The sequence below is a fragment of the Protopterus annectens genome, chromosome 3.part1 (assembly GCF_019279795.1).
Source record: "Protopterus annectens isolate FY-2018-M chromosome 3.part1, PAN1.0, whole genome shotgun sequence".
NCBI lineage: Eukaryota > Metazoa > Chordata > Ceratodontiformes > Protopteridae > Protopterus > Protopterus annectens.
In genome coordinates, this window is record NC_056732.1 from 502909786 (window position 1) to 502925209 (window position 15424).

The 15424-nt window shown below is 38.7% G+C and overlaps 1 protein-coding gene across 1 annotated transcript in view; it reads left to right on the forward strand.

Moving 5' to 3' along the window:
• Window positions 1–4131: 4131 nt before the first annotated feature.
• TG (thyroglobulin) overlaps window positions 4132–15424 on the forward strand; it is a 2464750-nt gene continuing 2453457 nt past the window's right edge. The window contains exons 1-2 of the mRNA XM_044066937.1: window positions 4132–4200; window positions 10639–10747. Coding sequence (XP_043922872.1) covers window positions 4134–4200; window positions 10639–10747 — 176 coding nt within the window. The 5' untranslated portion in view covers window positions 4132–4133. The remainder of the gene's footprint in view (window positions 4201–10638; window positions 10748–15424) is intronic.

A 15424-nucleotide genomic window follows, 5' to 3' on the forward strand; every position in this document is an offset into this window, starting at 1 on the left:
GTGTGTGTGTGTGTGTGTGTGTGTGTGTGTGTATGGGATTGTGCAGATATGATCTGAACTACTGCTGTCCACAGTACAGTCGTAGCCTGAAGTTGATTTTAAAATGCAGGATGACTTCACCTCAATTTCAGACCCTTCTCCCAACATCATCATCTCTGTCAAACCACACTGATGTCATTCTGTATAAAGTGTACTCTGACATTGTATAAGTCAGAGTTCTACAGTTGTGCTTGTGTTAAGTACTGTGTCCTACTGTGTCCTCTAGATTACATAGCTAGATAGGTAGGGGGTTCTAATATGGGAGTCAACATGTCTATGAAGTTGTGTAACTATGACCTTAACTACTGCTGGACTTATTAAGATAGTAGCTTGGCATTATTTTTACACTGCAGGGTGTGTCCTCATCAATGTCACACCCTTTTCCCAGCATAATTGTTTCAGCAACACAATGCTGATGCCATCCTCTATAAAGTGCACTCTCAGGCTAAGTCAGACTTCTGTGGGGGTGCTTGCTTTAACTACTGTGCATTCTAGGTTGTATAACTAGATAAGTAGAGTGATCTAATCTTGCAACAATCAACTTGTATGTGTGATGGTAGGTTCATTTCATATAGGATTATTTCAGCAGGAATACTGATTTGACTCCAGATCATGTGAAACATTTACATAGTGAGATCAATCCCACACCCCCTTTTCACTCTGTCCACAAATGCATACTGTCTGCAGCACACTAATGAGGCAATCATTTCAACAATGGACTCTCACACCACAAAAGCCAGACCTCTCCTGTGTCGCAAGCCTATACTACACTTGTGTATAGAGTGTGACATGTGATAGGTAGGGAGTTTGAATACAACAGTGAGACTCTCATGATTTTGTGTGTGTGAATGTAAATGAATGCAAGAGTGTGTTACATCTCTTAGTATTGACAAGGTGTAGAGTTCAACATAGCTGTAGAAGTCATTTTTTGTACACACGTATCTCATTTGCATGACACAGCTGATGTCATCCTTCTGAAGATAAAGTATGGCTAACATGCACTCAGGTTTCTCCTGTGGTGTGTACATATAATGCACTTGTGTATAGGTTTTTTAAGTACACAGGTAGGGATTTCAGATACAGCAATGACTGTCATCTGTGGTTGTGTGTTTCTTCCTCTTACTTTAAAGAACAGGCTGCAAATACATATATGAAGTATATCTATACAGTGTGCCATGCAACCAGTCACAGTTGCAAATAAATCTTTAGTTGCTCTTGTGTTTTAGCAAACCTTCATTTGCCTATGAGAGTAAATATATAGTTAAAATCCCAACATCCCTGCTTACAGTCAATTTACATGCTGTTAATAGTGTTGTCACCCACATGTGCTATACTCAGGTGTAGATGTTGTTTTCTGTTGCAAGAATTTAGTCTACATTTCCTTTGAAAAGGTTGTACTGAAGACTGATGATGTCATTTGAATAGATTGTTGTTCCATTGCAAATGTAATGAATCACCTCCTCAGGACTAAGGACACAGAACAATATGATGTATGTTGTTGCCTGTGTAAGGCATGGGCTCCAGTATGGGGTTATCTCCACAATGGACATAATTTTTGTTCTACAGCCACAATGACTACAGCAGGGGGCTACAGGTGTGTCTGGGTATACCTAGTATTGGGCAATGTTGTCTGATATACAGGAAGATTCTTTCTACGTAATTACAGGGACACATATTCCTTGAGTCATACACATGATGCAATGCTTTCACATAACCACACATATGACAACTAGCAATGCACTTATACCATGGCACATTCATTGATCCTGCAATGGTGTTGATTCTGTCAGTGTTTAGGTAAGTGTTTCAAACCAGCACTGAGTGACTGTAAGCATTTGTATCCTTAACTGTTCTACCTGAAACACATCCCCCCAATTATACTTTGTATGTATAGAGTGTCAGAGGCCTTACCCATCAACTTTTAGCAGATAAGATTTATGGCCAGGTAAAGTACAGCTGATTGAATGACTTCACATAGGTGGAGTTCAATTGCTGTAATAACATTTCCACTGTGTCGAATGTGATTAATAGCTGTCTTGTTATTTGAAGGCATTGTACAGCTTGATGTTCAAATCTAGCATAGTCATTCATTTTGTGTGAACATACTGACATCAAGCAACAACCATTATATAACATAAGATCATATCATAGGATCATAGGAGGTTACTAGGCTAATGACCCAAGGGCCCTTACAAACCTATCCAAGTTCAACCTGTGTTCCCAAGGGTGTCTGGTTCATGCAGGCATTTAAATCAGCACCTATTGCCCTGTCCAAGAGGGACACAGGTGGAACCCCCAAGGTGAGTTTCTGATTACCCATCTACTCCACCAAATTGCACTTAAATAGTTTAACATGAACAGTAGTTGTCCTTGACCAAAGAACATTGATATAGGACAGATCAAATTTGTGTGCACATGAGCATACTCATTTAATTGCTATCAGTTTGACATGCTGGTATGATATTCATTATCAGGTATCCTTTCTTAATTCACACATGATTTCATTTGTTTCTCATAACACACATTGCTACCTCCTGTGACAGATGCTAGATACCTCTGGGGAATTTATTGCATCCTTGTGTGAGGTTTGCATGTGTTATCTGTTAGTTCAATAAGTATGTCAGGCTGGGGTGCCATATGCAAAGGTATTACGTATTTTATACTTTGCTCCCACATTTGTAACACCACACATACCTTCGTATAAGCTGTATAACTACTATAATATTGAGGTGCATAATTCCTTTCAAGAGCGATTCTCCTCAGACATGTGTTTGGCCTCTTTCTATGGTATACACAGTTAATACACAGGTCAGTGCTGACATTGATACCATGTGTTCAATTCTTGCAAAAGGTGATTGTGGCTTTTGAGCCATTCCTCTTTTAATACATGTTATAGGGAGGAAATGCATGCTGTGCAGATAGCCCATTATGTATGTACTGTCCTTGTGAACTGTCATCTCAACTCAGCATGTCAATGAAATTAATATGTCATGTAATTCCCCTCTGTTACAATGTAATTTTGTCATATATGCTTATATTTACCTACATTTGCTCAGGAATAGTGACCACCATTATTTATGCTGACATAAGTACTGCAAAATTTTATTATTAGAAAGTTTTCTTTGTGACGTAAGCATCTCCACATCAATTATTGTACTAGACTTGGAACATTTACCCTTCCTCCTGACATCTTTCTGTACACATCTCTTTGATTTATGTGCACATTTGTCCTCAGTACAGTTTTTTATGTCTAGTAGTCCATGTATTGTTGTTGTTCTTGCAGTTTCAGATCCCCTCTTACTTATTTTTCTATTCATATGTTTCATTATGTGCACAGTACACTCAGTACACTTTTCCTGCCTGTGTACAGCAGGCATTATTTCACTCATATAGCTCTTTGTGGTATCCACATTACCATGCTTAACAAGTTTGCCCATAGACAAATCTGTTTGCTTACTGTGTGAGCTTGTGCTGCTCAACATGTTTTCCTGGCCGCAAACATTGTTGCTGCCCATGGAAACGTGCTTATATTCATGTTAGTGTGATGAGCAGCATGCATACGCAATTAACACTGCTGCTCATCGCACTAATACGTAAATAGCATGTATTTTTTGCGCGAAGCTTACATGAATCCCAGGGTCTATCTTTTATGCAGCTTTTTAACAGCATAAGATTTTAAACAGATGAATATGCCTGAATAAATAAGTAAGTAGCATTGTTCACTTTTTCTTTTTACTGAAAAAGTAAGGTAATGTATATTGTGACATTTATATAATTGTATGTTTTCCTTTTGATTCAGTATGCTGTGTCATTCAGGACTATGTGTATTTCATCAAATGTCACTGAGTATTGTCTGCTTGATTGAACCACTGAGTTAATGCAGTCTGCTTGTTTTAAAGGGCCATTATTACTCAGGCATAGACTTCTTGACGATCACAGTCTGCGTCACTGAACCTATTCATTGTTTAGTGTTGCAAGCTGCAGGTAATCCTGCATGCACTCTTACTGCTATATAAACTGTCTTGGATGAACCAAAGGTGCTGTTTCATAACCTCCAGTCAGTGCAGGAGCTACTCCTGCATACAGCAGAAACCATGCACCTACAGGGACTGCTTCTCATCCTGTTGTATGTCAGGAATATAGCAGATGCACAAATTTCAGGTATGTTTTTGGTATCCTTTTTAAAAGTATAACTCAAAATGAATCCCGTGCTTATTCAGGTATAGCAGAAAATTCTGAGTGATTCATTCCTTCCAGACAGATAACCATGGTGCATGCAAACATAAGGATTTTACACTAATAATACCCGATTTTATTCTAATAATGCATGAAAATGACTTCATTATTCATACATAGCATTTATACGTGAAGCTGAAATAATGCATTTACATTTAATAATTTCAGACTGTAAGTAGTTCTGCAGATCAAGGTCATTAAATAAGAATGCAATAGTTTAGAGGCAAAAATGCCTAAAAAAGGCTATACTTTATTCTTTGAAACTTATCAACAGCTATTCATTACTAATTAGTGGCCTCATGGTTTCATCCAGTCATTCACCACAGGACTAGTCCATATTATTTCTGGATTTTTTTATGCCTATTTTTTAAAGAAGCTTGGGGTCAGTGAACAGATAAGATTAGTTCACAATGGCACATTATGAGAGTGAATGTAGAAGTGAAATGCACATCTGCTGTCAATGTGTACGTTCATTAAGAATTATGCTCTGGGGCACACAGAGTTTGTAGGCATATCTTTTACATACTAACTTTCAGAGTGCACTGCAACTTCATCTCAGATGTGTAATCACTTAATAAGTATAACTCAGTCATCATGTAGTCTTATCCTTGTAAATAGTAGTAATGACCGAGTACAGTGTGAATTTACAACAGCTCACTTTCCTGATGCATTTAGTTAACTATTTAATAGCTGTTAAGCTCATAAGTAAGTACTAGACTAGCTGCCCCTCTGGACCATTTTAATCCTACGGAATTTCTCTTGCTTTTAATCAAACCCTGTATCTCTTGTCTGTGAGGTAAGTACTTGAATCATTATACCTACCCCTAAGTAGGCATGTACAGTTGAGCACAGAACATTTTCAATGGAGACCCAAGTAGGAAAGTTACATACAAAAACATAGTTGAAATCTATAGCCAAAATAATAAGATAGAGACACATAGCTTTCAGTAGATTTACATTAGTCTAGTTAAACTAGAAGACTGCTAGCGAAATACGGTAACAGTATCACTGACTGTTCACTATAGATTATAGGTATGACATTTACAAATGACTAATAGCAAATGCTGAAAGGGAGTGTAGCTTGTATAAATATGAACTGCCCAAGGACTTTTTTTTCCATTTTTAGAGATTTGAAACAACTCAGATGGTGAGATGTATGTGTTTGCAGCTGTGCACATGATTTTAGTATCTCTCTCATCCCTGGCAAACATACAGTGTAGTAGAAGGCTTAATTCTATGTAGAATAAAATATAGACTATGGAATACTGTAATGTTAAATTGATAATGTAGAGTGAAATACTAGGTACTGTATAGTATACAGGGACTACAGAAGAGGTATCTAAAAATTCCCCTAGAGACAGAAATATTTCATTTATAATTGGGAGTTATGTTTTGCTCCGATATGTTGTGAGGTTATTAGTATGGTCCTCAAATGGGACTTAAGGGGGTGAATTGGGAGGAGATGGAAATGTGTACAGATTGTTATCTTAATGTGTTACTTTAATGATTATGTGGTATAGCTGTTGTAGGCCCTAACAAAAACTTTGTTGCAAGAATGTTGCCAGAGGTTGATACTGAGGTATGGTCCTTTCGATCACTGATTTCTATTATGATGTGACACTCCTATAACTTATTTGTTTATAGGATTATAAGTGGTTACCAGGCTAACAGCCCTAGTGCCTTTTAAGCCTAGCCATTCATGCTTCAGTTTTCTAGGCTAACAGCCTGAGAATCTTTTAAGCCTAGCTATTCATGTCCCAGTTTTTCCAGTTTTGTTTGAAAATGGCTTCTGAGGTTGTATTGCTTCATAATTCTCTTCTTTTCCTGAATATGAATAATTATTTGATTTAAAAAGGCAATAACCAGGGAAGGGGAGTGAGGGAAGGAGAGAGAGAGAAAATATGCCTAGGTCAGGTGATCTGTCGGAAGGCAAATAGACAAAGCAGACAACGTGGCATGTAAGAAGGTTCACCGAGACTACACTAATCAAGAACAACTTCACTTGAACTAAAACAATTGGAGGCCAAACAAGGCAACAAATGTGTAATTAACAAAATTAACTAAAAACACCTGCCTATAGTACACATACAAATTATACCTTTCCATATGTGTTATTTTCTCACTATGCATAGAGTACCTCTGTAACCCATCTACATTTTACAATTAATTCCAAGTTAACTCCATATTGAGTGAAAGGGATATTTTCCCCACAGCACTGACCACTTGCAGGACCTAGGCTGGTGTAAATGCATTTGTTCATGCTTTTTCTGTGACTGAAAATGGCAAAGCTGAATTGCTCTGTTTTTGGCTATAGGGTAAGCCAATAACTAAAAGTCTGAAGACACTGCTCGAGTATCAGTGTCTTCAGCCACACTGGGTCTGATCAGCTATCTGAGTACTGTCAGTATGCAGCACACTGTCACCTATGTTTCTATTGGGATATACTCATTCACATTCTGTGTTACGAAAGAAAAAAGTAAGTAAGGTGACAGTGAAGTGGCAATGTAGAATGATGAAACTGATGCCCAAGCAGTTATTTTGACCAAGAATCAGCATTTGATTAGAGCTCACATTGAATGTTATAATACGAGAGAGGACTATGTTCCCTTTATTTTGCATTTTGATGTTATAGAGGAAATGCATAAGATGCATTCACCTTATGAAGCCAAATCATTCATTATTGCCAAGTAAGTAGACTGAAACACTGTTGTTGTGGAGTTCTTCTGGCTCTGATAGTAACATATGGGTCACTGTGGGAAAGTGAGATACAGCAAAAGAAATAAAGTGTGTGTATCTGTGCAAGGAAGAATAATTTGGTAGCCACCAACAGACATTATTTTAAACTAAATTTAAGGTTATCCAACAAGTGCAACTTACATCGCTGGCTTCTGCCACCAGTGAGAAGTGCAAGATGGGTGTGCTTTTTATGGGACTGGGAGAATGAGTAACCGTGTCACTGTGGCAGTTAATATACTTCTAGAAAAACTGTAGACAAGGCTCTGGTGCTGTATATGGATGAAGCCTGGAGTGCATCTCAGGTAACCCAGGGTTCATGAGCAAACCTGAAGACTGACAGAGTGGCAGGGAGGATGTGTGTTTCTATCTTGTGGAGGAGAGGAACTATAGTGGTAAAGGAGGGTTACTCATTAACCCCTGGTGGAGAGAGCGACTTGGGGCAATTATTGGGATGGTCATGAAAGCAGGACTGTCATAGTGTTCAGGGCAAACATATATTTTCAGGACATGCCTCACTGCCAACTCAGCCTTACAGTACAACATCTGTATGTCTGCTTTGCTAGAACCCAGTGCAAAGCCCTGTCATGCTGGAAATCACATGTGGTGCTGTTCTCTTTTAGCTCTGCTCAGTATTTCAGCTTCCTGCCTTCAACTCTCCAATGGTTGAGGTGGTGGCAAACTGACATGTAGTATGGGGGCACTAAGGTAGGAGTATAGTAGTGCTGAGCAGCTTAGACATGCCAGGGGCAAACAAAAAGAAAGAAAAGAAAAGAAAAGAAAGACTGTAGGAAGAGCAATACATCAAGTAAACAAGTGCAAATCAACAAATGACTGCTATTCAACATGCTAAGTGAAGGTACTGCAAAGGTTCTGATGTCAGTAGCAATTAGTTTTACAGGTAGTTTTCCCAACCAGTCATCATTAGTTCTATATGGTATGGCCAGGCGACTCAGAGACACTTCTTATAAGTATGATCATTCTGCATTACTCACATGCATATCTTAGACCTCTTGCTTGTATATTAGGTGCTCAAAACATTGTATCTTGGGGGATGTTTAATGGTGTGACTTCCAAAATAAAATCAGATACACAACTAATCAGAAAAAGGCTAAAAGTGATGGTTTTGGTGAGGAGGAGGGAAACGTACATGTCTGGGGTTAGTCATATAAGTGCTACCCACATGTTCGCAGCTTGACTAGATTTTTTTTAATCTGATCTCTATAGACCCATTAGGCTGTGGTTCAGGTCCCAGTTCATTATAAAAATTACTGTACTGCATTCCACTACACTGCATGAATGCTGAAATCTATACTGTAGATTACACAGATTAAAATTATTTTGATCTTGGAAATTTGTCAGATGTAGATCACATCTCAGTGCTTTTAGGATAGGGACATAGTCACATTATGGTCAAGTCCAACATTTAATTTCTTAGTGAAAGCATTTAACAATAGATGGCCAGAGTTCAATTACCAGCCCAAGTGCTTGATGTCACAAACTGGGAGGGTCAACACACCCATGTTTGGGGAGAGGGGTTAGGTACTGGTTGGGCTAGACTTCCACTCCACTGCACTCCCTGAGGTGATCTCTGCTGGAGGGCAGGGATGGAGTTGTAATGGCAAGGCTTAGTGCAGGGACAATGTGGGCATGGCCATTCAAGTCAGTGTTAACACCCTTGACAGGCATGTGACAGGTAGCACACAAAACTGTTGGCGTACCATAGGTGGTCCGTACAGTGATGTCACCACCCCCGAGAGACAGAGGGAGGGGTTTAGGCCATTCAAACAAAAAAAAATGGTCTCATAGATGGGATGACTGCAAGATAACCAAACACTCAATGTTTGCTTGGATAATGACCCTTCTGGATGGTTATCACCTTAGGAGATGTGAGGGAAGAATCTCCTAAACCTGTGCTGATAAAAGATGGCATGATTGTATAAATATATACAGCTGTATTTGAGAAATGATTTTGCCACACCTGTTCTGTTGAATCATTTCATTCTGCTTGTAGCACCTTCATTTATTCATGTCACTCTCTATATCATCTGAGAGATGCTTTTAGAAGTGGTATACCATTCTAACTAGAGGGGTAAATCTATGAACCTATAACTAGAATTTCTGTTTACTTTAAACATTTTTTAGTCTGAGATTTGAAAAGTCTGTTTCTCAGTATTTAAACGTTTTGCAGGATATATGTGGTGCTATTTCAGAAAAGCAGCTAAATACTGTACAAGACCATCCTAGCAAATCAAACAGACATTCCACTCCCACAGTAATGAAGCGAACAGTGAAAGAGAATAAGATAAATATGTCTAAAGTTTAAATAACAGAATTATAGTAATACCAGTATATGTAGAAATATTCCTTTTCCCAAAGGTATAGCTCAGCTGCCACACAAAGCTTCTTGCCTCTTCCTTATTTAGTCCATTTGTTTATGTACTTTCTCAGGCGAGGCTGTCTACAATTATTTAAATACCTAAACATAAACAGCATCGTATGGCGTGAAGCCAATGGAACCAAATTGCTCAGTCATCCAACTAACTCCACAGTAGAAACACCAACAATAAATTCCACACGAAAAGTATATAATTTTTAATCCACACTGGAAATGAGGTCCACAGACCAGGTTCGATGTAAGTTTGCCTTCTTCAGTACATGAGTAAAGAACTGCAGAAAATGACATCAAATATATAGAATGAAGTTCTACATTTTTTGTTACCAGAACCTTAATTCGTAGTACGACTGCATATAAAAACAATCTTTTAAGTATTTACGGTTCTAAATACAATATTATAAAATCACCAATATTCATCCAGCCTTGGATAAAAGAAAGGTCCCAACTTAATCATCCATTCATTGTCTTTCCTTCTTAGTTAATATATTATGCAATCCAAATCTATTTTGCATTCTATGTACTAATTTATCAATACTAATAAATCTGAATTTGGGGGTAGGATGTTTATACATGTGTTTAAATAATGCATTATTTGGTTTCTGACACCTAAAATCACTTAAGTATTCCATAATACATAATTTAAAACTTCTAGAGGTTTGACCCACATAAAAGAATGAACAAGTACATATAATTAAATAAATCAGCTTTTCAATATTACAGATAATTAAATGCTTGATTTGAAAAATAATACTTGTGTTAACAGATGACTTATTATTTTTCTCTACTACAGAACGATGTCCACGAGGAATACAACCCACCACATTTTCCGCATCTATGGTTCTTTGTTGAATCAAATAGCCCCTAATTTAAATCTGGAATAACTATTCAATACCTCCTCAACCGTACAATCCCTCTTATAGCTAAACTTGTAAACATCAGGTACTAGAGGGGTACTTCTTGGTCAGGTTAAGATATTCTTTGCAGTACTACATATTTGTGGCTATTCAATTTTTTCTATGAAAGATCACATATTGCAAATGACTTATTTCTACAAGTCAAACATTTTTCTAATTTTGGTACTGTTTCAGTGATAAATATAGCCAAATAATTGCCCAGAAAATATTTTTGTTTAAATAGATTATAAAAATTGGCCCTTTCATTCTTATTCTTTGACATTAGAAAGTAGCCTGAAGAAATAATTAAGCTCTTGGTATTTTCTGCTTCTTTTTCAGAGTACCAGCTGGACTCCCAACCACTGACTCCATGTGAACTGAAAAGAGAAGATGCTGCCCGGACAGGACAAAATTATATTCCACAGTGCTCAGAGGATGGCAAGTACAGGTACTGTTACTGCCAAGTAGAACGTATATGTTTTATAAATGCTGGTTAAATCTGCCAGCTAATCTTACTATGTTGTAGCATATAACATTTGTAACTAGGCCACTGTCTGATCTTTAGGTCTGATATGAGACTGGGTTGACACATACTCACTGACAAGTTTCGAACAGCTGTACCATAAAACATTCTTCCATCGCATCGTATTCTCATCTTTTTTCACGACAGTGTTTGCTCTTCGTCATATCATGATTCATATTTCACTCAGTGACAGATTTACAGTCTCCCTGCTCATATAGTTCTGAGTAGCTTTCATCCAAGAGAAACTGTTCGGTCATCTGCTTTTGTTACCACTGCAGGAAAATGTATACTTCCTGTTCTCAATGGGTTGTACTGAGAAGAGTGTTTCAATTGCTCAAAATGGTATTAGTTTTTTTCAACTTTAATGTTGCTTGGTAACACATATATGTAATGCAAAGGTTGCTGGAAAAGACACCATCAATATTTGCACCTGTTGTTCAGGAGAAGTAATGTAGATTCATTCCCCAGTATCCCGTGAATGTGGTACAACAGAGTGCCCACGATGCTGCTGCAGACTAACTGGTCCCTGTGTTTGAGGAGGGAGGGCATTAAGTCAGACAAATTCTGTGTGTAATAATTGTATATCTTGTCTCTGTTCCTGTTTATGGCTTTCAGGGACAGGGTATCAAAGCATTGCCAAGGTTTGGTGAGTACCAAGTTTAGATATGAAGGTTTCATTTTTGTTGTTTGCAGATGATACTGCTGTGCTGGGTTTAACTGAGTGACCGTGACCTCTAGTACCACTGCAGTTACTTCCTGCTCAGTGTGAAATGAAGGGATGCTTATCAACACTGTTAAATCCAAGGTCATGGGTCTTTTTCACAAATGAATGGATGGCTGTATGTAGGGGAAGAAAGGTGGAGGGCAGATTTCTTAGGTAGATGAGTTTAGGTATCTTGGGGTTTTGCTTATGAATGAAAGTCAAGCAAATTAGTAGAGTGACCAGCAGAAGGTTGCAGTGATATGAGTACTGTATGAACAGTGGGTATAAAAGTTTACACACCCCTGTTAAAATGCTAAGTTTTTGTGATATAAAAAAAATGAGACCACAATAAATCATTTCAAGACGTTTCACACCTTTAATGTGACCTATAACCTGTACAATTCAATTGAAAAACAAACAAATCTGTTAGGGGAAAAAAATATAAAAAATAGAAAATGTACAATATGCTTTTTGCATAAGTGTGCACACCCTTAAACTAATACTTTGTTGAAGCACCTTTTGATTTAATTACAGCATTCAATCTTTTTGGGTAGGAGTCTATCAGCATGACACATCTTAACTTGGCAGTATTTGCCCACTCTTCGTTGCAAAAGCGCTCCAAATCTGTCAGATTGCAAGGGTATCTCTTGTGTAATTCCAAAACTTTAATTTTCTTCTGGTGAAGCCATTCTTTTGTTGATTTGGATGTATGCTTTGGGTCATTGTCATGCTGAAAGGTGAAATTCCTCTTCATCTTCAGCTTTTTAGCAGACGTCTGAAGGTTTTGGGACAAAAGTGACTGGCATTTGGAACTGTTCATAATTCCCTCCACCCTGACTAAAGCCCCAGTTCCAGCTAAAGAAAAGCAACCCCAAAGCATGATATTGTTACCACCATGCATCACTGTGGGGATGGTGTTCTTATGGTGATGTGAAGTGTTCTTTTTGTGCCAAACGTACCATTTGGAATTGTGGCTAAAAAGTTCAACCTTGGTCTCATCAGACCATAACACATTTTCTCACATGCTTTTGAAAGACTTGATGTATTGTTTTGCAAATTTTAGCCAGGCCTGGATGTTTTTCTGTGTAAGAAAAGACTTCCGTCTTGCAAACCTACCCCATAGTCCAGACATATGGGAGAATATGGGAGATTGTTGTCACATGTAGTACACAACCAGTACTTGCCAGAAATTCCTGCAGCTCATTCAGTGTTGCTGTAGGTCTCTTGGCAGTCTCCCTGACCAGTTTTCATCTTGTCTTTTCATCAATTTTGAAGGGACATCCAGTTCTTTGCAATTTCACTGTTGTCCCATATTTTCTCCACTTTTTGATGACTGTCTTCACTGTATTCCATGGTATATCCAATGCTGTGGGCATTTTTTTGTACCCTTCACCTGACTGATACCTTTCAACAATGAGATCCCTTTGATGCTTTGTAAGCTCTCTGTGAACCATGGGTTTTGCTGTAGCAGGCAACTGAGTAAATAGGTTCATAGGTTCATAGATGTGTACTAGGCTGATGGCAGTGGAGCCTATATAAGCCTAAACCAAGAAGATTCCCTGGCATCATGCCACCCAAAGTTAGTTCCCAGTGCTCCTGTCAAGCAAGGCCACTGAAGTGATTCCCGGGATGAACTTTCTATTGCCCATCCACTCATCAAGATTTCTCTTAAAGAGGGCCACTGAAGTGCTCTGCTTGACGTGAATGGGAAGTTTGTTCCAGAGTATGGGAAGTCTCTGGGTTAGGAATCTGTCCCTCCAGCATGTTCTGTTTATTGTGGTAATGAGGTTTAGGTCCCTGGAGCATGTGGCATGGAGGGAATGGGATTTCTTTAGGTGTAGCATATCTTGTGGCTCTGCATTAGACATAGCATTGTAGGTCAAGCAGAGATCACCTCTAAGTAGGCGATAAGAGACAGAGTATAGCTGGAGTTTTTTTAGTCTGCCCATATAGGGCATGTGTCTAAGGCCTAAGATCCTCTTAGTGAGGTATTTGTGTGGCGTTTCCAGTTGTTGTAGGTGTCTAGTGAGGTACAAACCAAATGGGGAGTTGTATTCTATAATAGGTCTAATGAGGGACGAGTAGAGAGGGATTATGACCTCTTACTTCCTGGATGAGAAACCTTTTTAGTGAGATGTGTCACATAGAAGGACTTTCTGACTACAGTGGCAATGTGGTTATCAAAGTAGAGGTTGCTGTCAACCGGGACTATATCACATAGTGAAAGTCTTATAACTTAGAACACGTAATGTTCAAACCATTATGTTCGAAGTTACAAAACTTCGACTATGGATAAAAAACCCCAAAACAATGGAAAACAAAATAAACTGTTTTAAGCAGAGAGGCAAGCCCCCATACACCCCCACATCCCCGCTACTTAAATATACCAAATCTGAGATTGCACCCCATTGAACAAAATGGAAACCTCCGCTTATGGAGATTTTCATTGAAACATTCGAACTTTTACAAATTTGAACTTATGGTCTCAACCATATGAGGTTCGAACTTGTAAAAGTTTGACTACGTGATAGGAACCTCTGTCAACCTGTGTCCCCAGGTCTCTTATCACACCTTCAGTGTTTAGTGGACTACTGCTTATGTGATAGTTCATGGGCTCTGAATTTTTTCCAAAGGGAATGAGAATGCACTTTTTGGTATTGAGCTTAAAGCCATGGTTCTGGCACCAGTCACTGGTGTCAATGAGGCCTTTTTGCAGAATGTCTACATCAGTTGGAGAATCAATAATGGCTCCCAGTTTGCAATCATCTGTGAACTTGGTCAGCCAGAGTCCCTTTGTGTTGGCTTGAACTTCAGAGAAGTAGATGCCAAACAGGAGAGGACCTAGGACCGATTCCTGCGGGACGCTGCTTGTAACTGTTTGATAGTCAGATTTGGAGTCCGCTACTTTCAGTGAGGGTTCTATCAGTGAGCCAGTTGGCAACCCATCTCATGACATAGGGGTTTATGCCTAGTTTAGTGAGTCTATCTATGATTTCTAAGTGAGGGATGGTGTCGAAGGCCTTGGCAAGATCTAGGTAGGCTGTGTGAACTACCTTGCCCTCATCCACAGCTCTGGTAATAGCCTCAAAGAAGTCTAACAGGCTGAGTAGGCATGATCTATCTTTCACAAACCCAAACCCAAAGTGCATGGGGTCCAGAGTTTGGAGATTCCCTATGTCCTTATTTATAAGGTCCATGATGATGCACTACATAGCCTTACATATCAGACTCATCAGGCTAATGGGGCGGTAGTTCCCAGGATCTGTAGTTGCTCCCCCTTTGTAGAGTGGGATGAACGTAGCAGTGCACCATTCAGTAGGAACAAAGCCTGAAATGTCAGGAAAATCCTACTAGGACAGCTGAACTTTATTTGGGGTTAATCAGAGTCTCTTTAATTGATGGCAGTTGTGGAACCAAAAAGACTGAATGCTGAAATTAAATCAAAAGGTGCTTCAACAAAGTATTAATTTAAGGGTATGCACACACAACAAAGTATTAGTTTAAGGGTGTGCACACATGCAACCAGCGTATTTTATTTTTTTATATTTTTTATCCTAACAGATTTGTTTGCTTTTCAATTGAATTGTACAGGTTATAGGTCACACTAAAGGTGGGAAAAGTGTTGAAATGATTTATTGTGGTCTCATTTTTTTTATATCACAAAAACCTGGCATTTTAACAGGAATAAGCTCTCAGTTTACTGGGCTGTCTATGTCCCTAACCTCACTGATGGTAATGAGTTTTGGGTGGTCAACAAAATGATAAAATCATATATGTTTTCAAAAAATGAGGCTCCTTTGCATGGAAGCTGGGTTTATTGTCTGTGACAGAATAAGAACTCATTACATCCGAGTGACGCCTCCAGGTGCATCTGTAGTTACCTCCTACTGCTCCTCTAG